This window comes from Cydia splendana, chromosome 13 (genome assembly GCF_910591565.1).
Source record: "Cydia splendana chromosome 13, ilCydSple1.2, whole genome shotgun sequence".
Classification (NCBI taxonomy): Eukaryota; Metazoa; Arthropoda; class Insecta; order Lepidoptera; family Tortricidae; genus Cydia; species Cydia splendana.
The window spans coordinates 4,641,719-4,656,947 of record NC_085972.1 but is presented as its reverse complement, the minus strand read 5'-3'; the positions used below and the strand labels follow the sequence as shown (position 1 = coordinate 4,656,947).

General features: G+C 36.6%; 1 protein-coding gene across 6 annotated transcripts in view; it reads right to left on the bottom strand.

Annotated features, from left to right (window-relative positions):
* The window catches only part of LOC134796357 (POU domain, class 6, transcription factor 2), a 237,559-nt gene that overhangs the window by 4,513 nt on the left and 217,817 nt on the right, over window positions 1-15,229 (bottom strand). For 3 of the 6 annotated variants that reach the window (XM_063768519.1, XM_063768518.1, XM_063768521.1), the window contains 4 exons: window positions 10,270-10,450; window positions 8,226-8,279; window positions 7,328-7,411; window positions 1,615-1,751 (listed from right to left, as the gene is read on the bottom strand). In XM_063768519.1, coding sequence (XP_063624589.1) covers window positions 1,615-1,751; window positions 7,328-7,411; window positions 8,226-8,279; window positions 10,270-10,450 — 456 coding nt within the window. The remainder of the gene's footprint in view (window positions 1-1,614; window positions 1,752-7,327; window positions 7,412-8,225; window positions 8,280-10,269; window positions 10,451-15,229) is intronic. The other 3 variants (XM_063768520.1, XM_063768522.1, XM_063768524.1) reach the window with 3 other exon arrangements.

Here is a 15,229-nt window from a genome sequence, read left to right as displayed (position 1 = left end):
TAGGTTAGAACTGCGACCCCTAAGAAAACGAAATGTTGCCAGAAAAGTGGGTTAGGTTAGGTTAGAACTGCGACCCCCAATTCCTTCCAGAGAAAAACGAATTCCTTCCAGAGAAGCAGATTGCGTTAAATTAACGACAAAATAAATAAAATTTGACTAAATGACTATTCTGTATATTAAATTTTGGTGAACCGTATTTATAAGAAGTGACTTTTCTTCAGATCGATGATTCTGTGAAATGAAATTACATAAACAAATTGTTCTTGAAACAAAACTAATGTTTGAAATTTTTGGTGAAACATAACTAATCCGAACTAAAATTATTTGAAGTAAATATTCTATGTAAAGATAATTTAGTGATTTGAAATTAAGTACTTGAAAAATTTTCTGTGAAACGAAAATCTGCAGAAAAATTGACGGCAAAATAAAGGTAAACCACATAAACTATATTGTGAAACGTCTAGGAAGTGCATGTTATTCACTAAAATCGATGGCTAAACTTAGCGATAAGCAAACCCTAAGAACTATTTACTATTCATACGTAGAGAGTATAATCAGGTATGGCATTGAAGTATGGGGCAATAGTCCAAGTGTAAATAAAATTCTACTGATGCAAAAAAAATGCATACGCTTCATTGAAGGTCACTTCCCTGAAACGCATAGGCATATTTTTATAAACAACAATATACTTACAGTAACTGCATTGTATATATACCAAAGCTTATATGAATCCAAAAAAGAATGTGAGAGATACCCGCTTCGCCGCAATTTAGATCTTGTGCTACCTGAATCACACTTTGCATACTATAAGAAAAGCATTAACCATATCGCAATTAGAATATATAATAGTCTTGACATAAAAATTAAGGATTCCAGTAATGTTAAAGAGTTTAGTACGAATCTTAAGACATATTTAATAAGTAGACCATTCTATAACCTCAACGAATACTTTGGTAAGATATATATTTGATTAACATAGACCTTGGAATTGCTCTAATTTTATCTTGATTTTTATTGTTCTGGACTGTTATTATTATTGTTTGTAGAATCTTCTGATGTGTTGTATTAATCTGTATAATTATTCATTATTATTCTAATCGAAATGACATTAATAATATTATTATGTGCTATTTATTTTCTATATTTTTGACATGTTTTAAAATTACTTTTTTTCTGTTTTAATTGGTTTTTATACTGTGTATCCACTACTGCATGGACTATTCCTTATTCGCAATAAAGATATTGAGTATTGAGCAGTCAGTTCGACTTCACCCAACTGGTGGGAGTGAAATTATGGAGAATATAGAGATGGAGCAACACATACTCGTATGAGCAGTGGAAAGAACCTGCTACACGGATGCGTGTTTCTCTCAAAGTGCGCGTTTAGCAGCTCCAAATCATGTGGTGTGAACCGTGTGAACGAAGTCCGCCGCTTACGCTTCTTGCTTGGCTCCATTCCAATGAATTCGGTCAGATCAGATTGCTAGAGCTCGGTCTGCGGCCCTTCCCGGACAGCACCTATCACGTTAGAGGGAGCAAATCCGATTTTACTCGCTTAACACAGGGGAGATACGTTTTTTATAGGTATGTGACGAGTAAAAATAAATAACTTACCTGATGGATGCGTGTTCCTTTCAAAGTGTGCGTTCAGCAGTTCCAAAGCTTGTGGTGTGAACGAGGTCCGCCGCTTACGCTTCTTGCTTGGCTCCATACCAATGAAATCAGTCAGATGGTTCTGCCCGGTTGCATACCTGAAATTGACATATAAAATAGATTAGTTGCAGTATTTAACTTTAATTTAAAGAGCCTAAGAATAGGATATCTTAATGTATAGATTGGTTCACATAAACTGGTAGAAGGTTCAAGAGTTAATTTGTCAATAGGATTTTAGCGAAACGTGTGTTGTTTCAAAATATGGAGTATGCAACATCAAGATATCCGCCACTTGTTTGTTTTTGTTTTGGCTATAGCCACTTATAGATGTTTCTATAGAAGCATCTATATCTATCATGCTCCAAGGTGCGTAATTCTTATTAAATGTTTAGTTTAGTTTTACTGATTCATTATATCAAATCATCAATGAATAAAGTTAGCTACTACTTGGATTGATCCATGTAGTTTAAAGTTAGATTACATAAGTACCGTTACATGGAGCCATTTAAAATTCTTGGGAATAGTAAAAATCAAGCATGTATGATTATTACACATACATACATAATATACAATACCTATCCTAATTTGTTAAACCACCGCATTTACTTAGAATGTTTTAAAGCAATTCTTGCCATTTATCGCGATGATCCGAAATATTTTGCTGCTCCCATAGATCAAAATAACCCTTCGCAAGGGCACGGAAAACATAATTTCAAAGACTTTTCTAAACATACAGAGTGGGCCCAAAATACGTCGACATATTTTTTTACTTACACGTCTTTTACAAAATGACATTAAAACTGAAAACATTTAATTAAAACGAAACGTATCATCTTCTAAATATTCTCGTCTTATTACACAAACGCAAACGTTTGTTAACTTATCAAAAATATGCCGCAGTAACATTTTTGTTAACTTATTTCTGGGCCCCTCAGAAAATGATTTGCACACCTGCTTGATCCTAGTAATTTTAAGTAAACCATATTATCTACCTTTAGGTAATTTAAGTAGAATGACATGCGTGCGTTACTATAAAACATGCAGTTATTATTAAATACCAACCAATCACCACAATAACTGACAAGAAAGAAATCCCCATTTAATTCAATATAATAAACCATCTATTACGTCCATAAAGAATTCATACAATCCTTCACCTTAATACTTAATAGACATCTCATTATTTATGTAGCAGCATTCAAATAGCGGGGCATTATGAAACCAGACCAAGGTTCATTATTTCCATTCGTTCCTTATGGTTCTTGATTCAGAAAATTACCTATCATCGGCTCTAGCATGTATATACCTATACAAGGTGGGCCGAATAACGTGATCAACTGATCAACAATCATGCAAAGATTATGAAAAAAGTTTGAAATATATATTTTTTAATTTCTAAAATTTACAATTGATAAAATCTTTATGAAAATGTAAATTATAGCTTATTATTTATTAATCAAATTGTATATCGTTATCAATGGCTACCATAATCATGTCGCTAGAGGGTAGCCCAAAAATACGTTTACTACGGGATATTGTTAATAATTTTATGAAACGTTAACGGAGAGCATTTTTAAGGTTTGTTTTAGTTAAACAATTGTTGTTTTAATTTTAATAACATTTTGTAAAAGATGTGTAGGTAAAAAAATACTTACCTATTCTTATAAAACTTTGTCAACGTATTTTCAGGCCACTCTGTATATAAAATATTTTAAAATGGTGTTGATTATATCGATAAGATACAACAAGAAGAGAGATGAGAAGACATATTTTAATTGGGGTGTGTAATGATCGCTATAACAATAAATGATATATTTTCATTCGATATAACAACATATGGTATAATTTTAAAAGATATATCACTAAGGTAATATAATCAATAATGTGTATACCAACAAGAGGAATAATTTTATATTGTATAGTTAAGGGTAGATATAAAATAAATTTAATCTAACGATTACCCAATATAAGTTATAAATGACATAATTTTTAGCTGTATAATATATGATATTACATACATTAAATATTTCTTCTATAAAATTTAATCACCCAACATTTATAAATTACTGAAAAAAATTAATTAAATGGTTTAATGGTTTAAATTTCTTGATCTTTTTAAACTTGCTTTGTAAACGTGCTTGGCTGAGTTACAAAAGCGTACTGAAGAGAAAGCAGCCGCGCGCTGGCAACCGGGCGACATTAGTACTTGGGTAGCGCGATAGATGGCGCTACTAGTTGATGAATTCGCTTGATTAGGGCTGAGTTACAAGGGTGTTATCTCATAATGTGGTTCAAGCGAAGGCACGGAGACCTAAATAAAATTTATGCGGAGAGTTTACATTTAGAAATCATACCTATATAGGTTTTAACATAGCAAACATGACTTGGTGACAAATCGACGAAGCTCCGCTTTGCGGGGCTTCTATTTTCTGCTCTGAGGGACAATAGATAACTAACAAACCTAATTTAACCCAACCTAAAACAGCAGTTGTACTGTACATGGTTTTCTTTGTTATGCGAGCCCCCCGAGCCTCCTTCCTCTTTAGATATGGGGATTCCTGTGTCTATTTTTTTAACCTATACCATATTTGATTCGACTCTCTAATATCAAATAATATGTCTGGTATGTATAATACATAATAGCTAATTAATGTTATACCGAACCTTATTATAAAGTATGAGCGTTATACTACCTTAGCATTAGGTTGAAAGATATTATAGCAAATACTTCTTATACTGTATGAGAGATATATCTGATAAAAATATGTCTTATAAATTATATCCGTCGATCGTTATATCGACCAATAATATATCCATAGTTGTTATATACAGTGAACCGCACCCATTTTAATTGCGTATTGTTAAAACAACCTTAAGTTATGAAAAAAACGTGCAGTTTTTAAATATAACTTTTATTGGCTCAAAACAAAAGGGATGTGGAAGCCATGGCTAGAATTGTGGAGCAGGAAGGGGAGAAGATAGGTCTCAGAATCAACCACCAGAAAACTGAATATCTCCAAATGAAAAGGTACAAGAACACCAGAGTGAAAAGAGAAGACCTAGTAGTCGGAGCAACCACCTACAAAGGTGTGGATCTTTTTAGGTACCTAGGTTGCACAGTAACTGATACCAACCGAAGGGAGGAAGAGATAGATATCCGAATCCAAAACGCCCTAAGATGCTCGGCAGCGCTCCATCGAGTCTTAGTGTCCAAGCTGATCAGTAGACCGACCAAGATTCGAGTCTACAAGACTGTAATTAGACCAATTTTGATGTATGGGTGTGAAGCTTGGACGCTGACTCAGAAAGAAGAGAGCAAGCTCTTAGTGGCGGAGAGGAAAATCTGGCGGAAGATTCTGGGGCCTATCAGAGAGGAAGATGGGACTTGGAGGCGAAGGAAAAATAGGGAGCTAGAGGAGCTTGTTGCGATGCCCAATATAATTGGCGAGATCAAAGCCACACGACTCCGCTGGCTCGGTCACCTGGAGAGGATGGGGGAGGATCGTGCTGTGAGAAGAGCGTATGTGGGGCACCCGGGCGGAAAACGTCCGTCGGGGCGTCCCAGATACCGCTGGAGTGGCGAAGCCCAAAAAGACCTGTCCGCCCTCGGAATACCCAACTGGCGTGAAGTGGCACAGAATAGGGCAGAGTGGCGCTCTCTTGTGTCAGAGGCCAAGATCCTCTTTGGGTCACTGAGCCAGTGATGTATGTATGTATGTATGTATTTCCTACTTGGAAGTTTATTTTTATATCTCATGAGCGTCCTTCTCCATTCTCTCAAAGAGACTAGATCTTGGAGCTATTTTACTAAACTAATGAAGCCGTGTAGTTTTTGGTTCTCTTTCTTTGACCGAGATAGGTAGTTTTTATCGCCAACGCATCAGAGTTTATTTTTAATATTTTTAAGAGCTTTGTATCTGTATTCCTGTTGTGGGAGCTGGGGGCCTTGCCAAGATGACAATCGTACATCGACAATCGCGAAACGACAAGAAATAATGTTTCTTTTTTTTTACTATTATTATAGTTGTAGGTCCTCGGTTTCAATACGGGCGGCCTAATATAATGTACCGGGATGACAGATGCTACGAAAAGTCACGTGACTATTTCCATACATTATTTAAGTTTCTATAGGCGTTTTCTGTCTTGGCTAAGCCTCCTGATGATACAGAGAAAGCTTCGAGGAGTAAAAGTACCGCCAAAAAAATCTTGTCTAGATTTATTTTATAAATCTGCGAAAATGTACGTAAAAAGCTCTTTCTCACGTGTAGCTAACTTAAGGAGCCGCAAATAAAACAAAAAGAAATCGGGAACACGACGATAATACCTGAATTATGTATGTCAGACACATTCAAATAGTTTTTGCCTACCGTTTCCATCGTTATCCACCAACAATAGATTCTTAAAAATAATGAGCCAACCCAATATTAAGTCAAGAATCGTTAAAGGTGTCTCTCGTTAAAAATTACCACCAAGCGACGGACGATTGTGAATTCATCGCAAGATTTGCAATGTAAACTTGTCCCGTTGAATGGGGATAATGCATTTTAATGGATAAATGTTAAGCTGCTGAAGAAACAAAAAAAAAATGGCGAAGGTTCTGCAGGAAGGCTGTGTTGTGTTTGTGTCTGACTTTTTACTGAGGATTCGTAGTTTGATCAAGTTTGAAGTGCCAGCAACCGATTTTATTGTATTGTCTTGTACCAATCATTGTATGCAGACTATCACTACTTTAGTTCAACACTTTGACTCTTGTTGCAATGCCTTCCTTGATGAAAGAACCTTCGGAGGGAATTACGACAACTGACAACGAAATATTTCGGTTATCGATAAAAAAAGTTAAAGCATCTGTTTTTATTTTCACTGCGAGAATAACTCGTAATGGGTAAAAACAAAGGACGGTTTGGATTCTTAACATATCTGACTTTTACAACTTAATTGTTGAAAAGATTAGGCTGCGGTAATACTCTTATAAATTATAATTAACAAAGTTATAACAACTATAACACTTATACTTATAGATTACGTGCAATAAGCAAGGAAAGTGCTGAAATAACTACAGTTACTTTACATATGTGATTACTGATTAGATATTAAAAATAAAGACTATCAATGTATTAATATAAGTACAACTTATATTAGTTTCCATGGTTTAAATGCTTAAAGCTTATAAGGACCATTCCAAATCGCAAAGTGAAAATCAACTTTAAATGGATAAACTTAAAGTTGAAACTCATTCTACAACAAAGGTGCCGAAATCAGAATCATAATATATCTACTGCCTAAATACCAGTCACCGAAAACTGAGGGGCTACCGCGAAAACAGAAATTCGCAAATTGCGGGGATCTTTCTCTTTTACTCCAATGAAGGCGTAATTAGAGTGACAGAGAAAAATGCCCGCAATTGACGATTTTCGATTTTCACGGTAGCCGTCCTGACCCTGCAATACGTTTAAAAGCCAAACGTCTAGCCGTTCTCTTTGAATACTTAATGGCTTATACTATGTTCCTAATTTCGGTTAGAAAAATAAATAAAACTTATTAGTAAGAACGAAACAAAGCCTAGCCAGTAAAGCGGTAGTTAGTCCAGATTTGAGAAATGTCTTTCACAATTTGCTAAGCGTTACGGGCCAAATATCACGTTCACGGCACACCATTTATCTCAAACAATATTTACCTCTCTTCAGCTTCCTTCATCCAACGTTCGAGCACCGGTTTGATTTTCTGCGCACTTTTTGGTGTTATATCCAATTTCTCAAATCTGTATCGAACATAAATTTAATGTTAGATTTTACCCGCACGGAAAACTAATGGCGGAAAGCGACTCCCGGACTAGCTCTAACTAACATCGCGAACAGGACATTGACATCGTTAACTAGTATAGAGAGAAAACAAAAAACAATAGCCAATTTAGGCCCGGGGTAATCAGTTTGATTAATACAGAACTCGGCAACAATAAAACAACGAATTCAATTAGAAACGAAAGGTAACGTATGCCAATGCCCTGGCTTTGAATTGCGCAAAATGAATATTAAAAAAATAAGAGTAATGAAATAATACATCATGCTAGATTAGAACTGATGAGATGAACAATAATAGAAGTGTTAAAGTTCTCATAGCGATTAGTCATGTAGGAATCGGGCCGACATGGTCTGGTAGCCAGTTCCTTAATGTACAACGCGTTTGTCTTAACATCAAAATGAAAGAGTCGGGCGTATGATGCATGGCGCCTTTCTGTAATTACTCGTATGCAAATACGGTACGTGTGAAAAGGAAAAAGAAAAACGTCCAAACGAGACCGGTAATTACATATAATTATATGCGGCATACATTCACGAATGCACGGATCGACGATTGAGATAAGATTACATTAAACAGCGTTGAAACATTTTGATTTTAAGACATTCTACATGTGGACTGGTCCGTACTCAAAGCGTGCTTAATGCATGTAAGTAAGTATCTCCGAAATTATCTACACCGAACATAAGTACAGTATGAGCGTAATGATAATAAAGTTCTGATGAGGATGATTTTGGAGATACGAGAGTGTAGGGGTAAAAAAACAAAACACATACATGTTTTGTTGCTGTGACGACAGCTGAGCTGCTAGCATCTGCGAAGCCAGGGCACTGGGGACGGCAACAAATAATATGTTAGATTTGTCATATCCAGTGAAACATCTCCCAGGGCTGGGAAACAACAATTAGTTTATAAAGTGACAAGAGTAAAGCCGCACGCTTGTTTTTCTGCCAAAATACTACAAAATACTTCTAAAATATGTTCCATTGTCGATCTAGAGAGACCCCACTCTAGCGTCTCCCGAGCGTCGCGGTCTATTCAACTTGGTTGCTGCTCGGTGCAACGTGGACGCAACTGTGCAGCGACACCATTTTCCATAACTCTGACTAGACGCCGAGGCTCAAAAGATGCTAGTGTGGGGCCTAATATTGGACATAAGCAACTGAATAGAAAAAACTTAAGGTAAGTATCCTCGAAACATCAATTGAAGAATTTTGAACACATATAGTGTCTCAACACTGAAGACGTTGAACACATCAGCATAATGTTTATCATAAACATAATCATGTCACTGTATCAGGCTGACGTCTGACTATATGAGAGTGTAATCACTTCCGACCTGGCCCAAGTTTTAAATTCATGTTTATCATTCAAATACGGCCGTACAGGGGCCGACATGATCTTGTAAATAACTTATGGTAAAAAAGAGTAAATATTACAGTAGGGATACCATTGTTATCGATTATCACGTGACAAAAGATAGATTTCATTAGACATGTTCTGTCAAAAAGCGTCAGAAAGATTGATTTATTATATTGCATGGGTTATCTTCATGTTCTTGCTAATATGCGACCATTAGGAATGGGTCAAATGGTAACACTGTGATAGGTACTTTTAAACATTTTTTAATTTATATTTTAACTATTTTCGGTCAAGTTAGATGACTTTGCAAAAAGATTAAAGCCACACAAATTTGCGTTTCTAATGTATTATTGTTACTTTGTTAAACTTTAAACTTTGGAACAGCAAATTAATTAAATAAAGCACCTAACTAGTCTATGAGTATTCTCTTCCAAGACTAACTTAGTTTCGATTATGCTTTCTTAAAGTTCGCGTTATTTAACAAAACCTTTAGTATTTCTTATAAAAGTGTAATAAAAACTTTTGTTAAGGCAATTGTAAGGATTTCGTTATTTCTGTTCATTAGGTTGGTACATAGGGCATAATCAAAAGGGGTAACTACCATGTAATGCGTCACGACGCAAATTGGAGGGAGTCGAAAGAAAAATTAATGGAAAATGAAATCACGACGGGACAAAGACAGGAGAATTCTACTCTTTTAATTACACGAAAAAAGTAATTACGGCAAGATAATTAATTAACTGGAACAGAAGTAACGATTAATGATTTTATTATACGAAGGAGGTCGTTGAGGGTGGCTGAATTGAAATTTCCTTCGGCCTGCGCTGGTTGCGTTCCGTTTTGCATCGAAATTCGATTTGTTCGCGGAAAACGACGTTTCGAGCGATTTGATTTTATTCAATTAAACATTATGAGCATGTAATTCAGCGCTCAGAGGTGAATTAACTTTCAATCTACATGTAGCCGGGTCTTATTTATTCGAACTTAACCGAGCTGAAATGATTACGTAGCAATAACAGAACGATTTAAGTGCGACAATAGATCAAAAAATTAAAAAGACGCCGAAAATAATAATTAGAACGCACCCGTGCCAAGCGGAGTAAAAAATGGTGTAAACCACGTCATAGTGAGCGCCGGAAGCCGTCCGAATGGTAATTAATTAAAAGAATTGTAAGCAATGAAAGGAAGTCATGCTGTTTTACAAATCACTTCAATTAACGATATTAAAAAGTTGGAGTGATAACTGAGCGACTTGGCCCGCGTGACGGCGTCCCCCTAAAAAAAGGTGATGAATATTTAAACCTTTTTTGTCTGTCCCTTAGGGTTGCCTGTTGTGAAAATGTTGACAAGCGTGCGACTTTATCTTGCCGATTACAATTTATTTTCGACACCCGTCCACTTGGCCTGTCTTAAGGTGATATATCAGTTTAATTAAGGGGAGATAGAATTGGAAATTACCTGCAAATGGCGCTTTGGCTGTAAGCGGGGCCTTCGGTGACGGACAAAGCCTGGCCAACCTGTGTTTGGGTGAGGCCTAGGCCAAGCCGCCGTAGTTTGAAGGCCTTTGCGAATTCCTTGATGTCTTCTAAGTTGATTCCGTCGACCACGTTACTGGATGACTGACTTATTGTTGGTTGATCTGTTAAATAAACATAAAAGTTATTAAATTTAATTGAACATTTTAAACCATTACATGGTAAGAGATGTCTTTATAGTTCAGGATTATTCTCTATAAGTTTTATGTCTTTTGAACTGAACTTAACAACTAAATCCCATCAAAAACATTACATGTAAAAAGGTGCAAGTCTCGCAACACTTCTACTACAAAAAAGTTTTGAGATGTAATGTGAAACCAAGTCGGTTATTTTAATCAGTGCCAGTAATACATATAATGACCTGGCAATCGCACGGCTGCATAATGATATAAGGATCATCGTCACCTATTAAAAATTCTTCTAATTGAACATAACGCTAGCGCTAATAAAATTGCAGTTTGAGCATTACACATATTTACGAGTACGGTACGAGTAAAGCATTATGTGCGATTGCCAAGTCATTATATGTATTACTGGCACTGATTAAAATAACCGACTTGGTTTCACATTACATCTCAAAACTTTTTTGTAGTAGAAGTGTTGCGAGACTTGCACCTTTTTACATGTAATGTTTTTGATGGGATCTCATCTCTTTTTGTAAGCAGTTCTTGTTTTCGGGTACTCACACCTATACTATGCATACACATATCATAACTAAACACATCTTCATTCATACTCACATCGTACATCGTAGTGTACCTTTACTTTACCTACTATTTGTATTAACTGCAACAGTAACTTTGTAATAGCATATATTTATATGGAATTACAAACTTACTTATGCAGTTCTTAGATCTTTAAAACGTGACTGATATTCACAGACCAACCCCTATAGACATAGCTTATAGGACGACTCGCGGCCTCCACTCGTGCGAGCAATAGCGCTTATAAAATATTTCACGCGCGCCGCTCCGATCAGTTGCGTCCAAATTCACGACCTGTTAACAGTGTGCGCGTGTTTACGAAAATAAATCGCAATTTATTCAAATCATGGGATTTTGCAGTGTGAAATGGTGTGGCAAGTCATCTAAGACTTCCAGTTATAAAACAGATGGAATAACATTCCACAGGTAAGTCAAAATCACTATTTTGTTGAAAATTATTTCTTGTCCGCGGGGTTCATTTTATACTGGTCAATATGGTTGTACTGAGCGGCAGTGAAGTAGCCCGTCCTTTTCCGTCAACTTGAAAATGCAATGTGCTATCCCTTTCACGTCAACAACTAGTGATGTGACGGTGATGGTTTTGTCAATTGCGGTAAATTCGTGCTTTCGCTCGAACCATATTGTACCATTTTAAGAAATGTAAAAGATAATTGTGATTCTCTTTCATTTTTAATTGAGAATAAATAAAATTGATCTGTAAAATCTATAGTTTTAATTAGGTAGTTGGTAGTTTATCTTAGTGGGTATATGTAGTATGTAGTTTAGTTTTTAGTTAGTAGTACCATTATTGAGGTAGCATCAAAATAAGAAAATGATCATATTTTAGCAGGTTTTCAGAGCAACGCCCATGTGACATTCTCCTAGTTGCAAGCGCCATTAGTTAGTAGTATAGTTTCCATAGGCTGCGTTTGCCACCAAAGTGTATTTTTGAAATTCATGATTGATTTATTAATAATAAATGAATGAATTTTTTTTTTTTAATAAGCCAGGTGAGCAGTTAGGTCACGAGATGGACCTGATGATGAACTTTGAAGAAGTGCAAGGGAACTCGGTGATGGTTTGTGATAGACACATGTTGTGTGGGTTTGTTAGAATCCTCTAGGTGAGCAGTACGGTGGGGGGGCACGAGATGGACCTGATGATGAACTTTGAAGAAGTGCGAGGGAACTCGGTGTTGGTTTGTGATAGACACATGTTGTGTGGGTTTATTAGAATCCTCTAGGTAAGCAGTAAGGTGGGGGGCCACGAGCTGGACCTGATGATGAACTTTGAAGAAGTGCGAGGGAAATCGGTGTTGGTTTGTGATAGACACATGTTGTGTGGGTTTATTAGAATCCTCTAGGTGAGCAGTAAGGTCTTGGGTCACGAGATGGACCTGATGGTGAACTGAAATGGACTCCGACGAAATGTAAAATTTATTACACATTTATGTTATTTTATATTTGTTTATGTTATTGCCGTAACCAAACTAATTTTACAGATGTGCTGGGATCATATACAAAATTGTCGCGTCGGTTTATTCGTAAACGTAGGTACTTAGATGCTTTCAATAGATTATGCATGGTTGTTTAGTATGAATTAGACTAGGAAAATAATACAGTATTTTTCATTAGCATGCATGCATTGGTGTATAGCGGCTTTTGCCTTTGTGTCAGTGACGTGGTGCCTCAACGGTACTACTGTAGAAAACAGCGTTAATAATAACTGAATATCTGAGAGACCGAGCTTTGCACAGCAAACATAAAAAATCTAAAATGCGCGTTTTCCTAGAGTTAAAACGCCTCGCCTCCGTAAACCCCCATATAGCAAATTTCATCGAAATCGTTACAGTTTTTCTTATGTTTACAATCTTAGCTCATTAATAATATGCAAAGTAACATTTTTAGATACATTTTTAAAGTACCTAATGAATGATTATATTGTATGAATATTCTGAAGTCATTAATCTGTGGACTTTATTGATAACAATTATTTTACCACAACAGATTACGGTACCATTGGTACCAGTACCACTGCAAGTAATGAACATGTCCCATCCCTACGCTTACACGTGTCAGCGCGCCACGACCAATCGCGACGCCGGGAGCACCCCTCCCGCGCCTCACAGTTTGGTGATTTGCGTCGCGAACAAAATGGCCAATATTAGGTTTCTAGTCGGGTGTTCTGTGCTGATATTGCAATATTTTTAGGTTTTCTATGGCTTGATACACTGAAAACTACCTATGTTTAAATTTTAAAGCTTGTGGGTATGCTAGAAGTAACTTAGAATTATGATGATCGGTGAGTGTGTCAGTGTCGAAATTAAGGAACTTTGACGTAAAATAATTTTTAAACTACAAGTTCAAATTGAATGTTTTTGAGATTATATGTAAAGCATGTTAACCCCTATATGTCACTGAAAATTCAGGGTTCTAGCTTTAGCCAGCACAAAATTACAGGACGTCGAAAATGGCCTGAATTGCTTCGAGAAAAGGATGGTACGGCCGTGCCTCTTTGTATTGCTCGACTTGGCGGGGGCACTGCCGTGCCCCCAGATACCAGTACTTTAATTCAACAAGAATGTAAGTGTTAATTTAATAGTGTTTAAAGGGATATGTCTGTACAGATGTAATGTTTTTCATCGTATTTTCACGGAAACGTACGAACTTGTCTTGCTATTTAGTCAGTCTCGGTACAAAAAGTAAAAGAACGTTTCCGAGAAAATACGATGGAAAACAATGATGCACTACATCTGTAGCAATTGTTTTGAAGTTACAAAGGGTAGAGGATTCAAATATTTTCTGAATAACAGCTTACACCTACAAAGATAGGTAGGTATTTACAGTAGAGTCCGGTTATAACGACGCCCAAGGGACCGCTGATATTACGTCGTACTAACCGGACGTCGTACAAAACGAACTGCCAATTTTAATATATTTTTTAATCGAAATAATTACATAATTTTGTATTTATTAATACTTATGCGACAATCAAAGAAAAAAAGACATTTCTTTTAAAATATTTATTTACGTTAGTATTACGACACCTTGTCTTAAATGGAGAGACTTGTGTGTTTAGAAGAAGCCACTTTTCAAGGTTAAACGCAAATTACTCGAATCCCGTAGAATGAAAAGTCGTAATTCTTGGGGAACTAGTCACACTGACGTTGTTTTATCACATAGTTCCTATGGCCACCTTCTGTGTCCATCATCAGATCAGCTGGAAGGTACCAAAATATTGCATTGTCACCCAACTTACATAATTATGAATGTGAAGTTTAAGCTCAATTGAATAATGGGAATTGTTTTATTTAGTTTGCAAGATTACGAAAAGTCACATGACTATTTCATCCTGCTCCATATAGGCAAAAGGGGGAGGGGAGTTGGGTGCGCATGACGGAGTAAGCTTCTTACCAACATTTTATTTGTAAAAACTACGTCGCTCGTCGTTGTAACCGGACTTGACAGACGGATTTTGAGTCAATTTCCGTCGTTAAGCGATCGGTCGTTATAAGCGGAGTCGTAATAAACGGTTGTGCTTTCATAGTAGCTTGTACTAAAATCAAACAAGTGCCTCTACTTACGTCGCTATAAGCGGTTGGTTGTTATATGCGAAGTCGTACTAACCGGACTCTACTAATCAAACACATGCTTGTTTCATTAAACTGTTAAGAATTGACTTTGATGGATTCAATCGACGTAGCATACCCTAGTTCTCGCCAACACCTTAAGTGTAACTCATAAAAGGGTTATCCTGTTAAAACGTGTTTCTAATCTTCCAATCCCTTAGCAAAACTGGGGCATTTAGTCGTTAAGGCAGCATCAAAATTATAGCCAAGTTTAGTGGGCAATTTGGAGTAATTAGCCGATGGTGGTGGTTCTTAATTATGCGTGCTGACGTCATTAAAGACGAGCCGCGGAATCCTGCCACTGAATACACGAATGGTAGAGTTGTATGCTTGAACGCTTTGCTTTTACAGGGCCTACCCCGAACCACGTTCGACGTGTTGCCTCTCTATCGCACTTGTAAATTCATTCGTAAGGGTGATAGGGCAACATGTCGAACATGGTTCGCGGTAGGCTCTCTGTGAAGCCAAAACGTTGCCGTTGTCACCGAAATTATTGACAAATAGCTTAGATTGCTCATTCTATACTCCATCAATTATGATTAGGTAGCCAA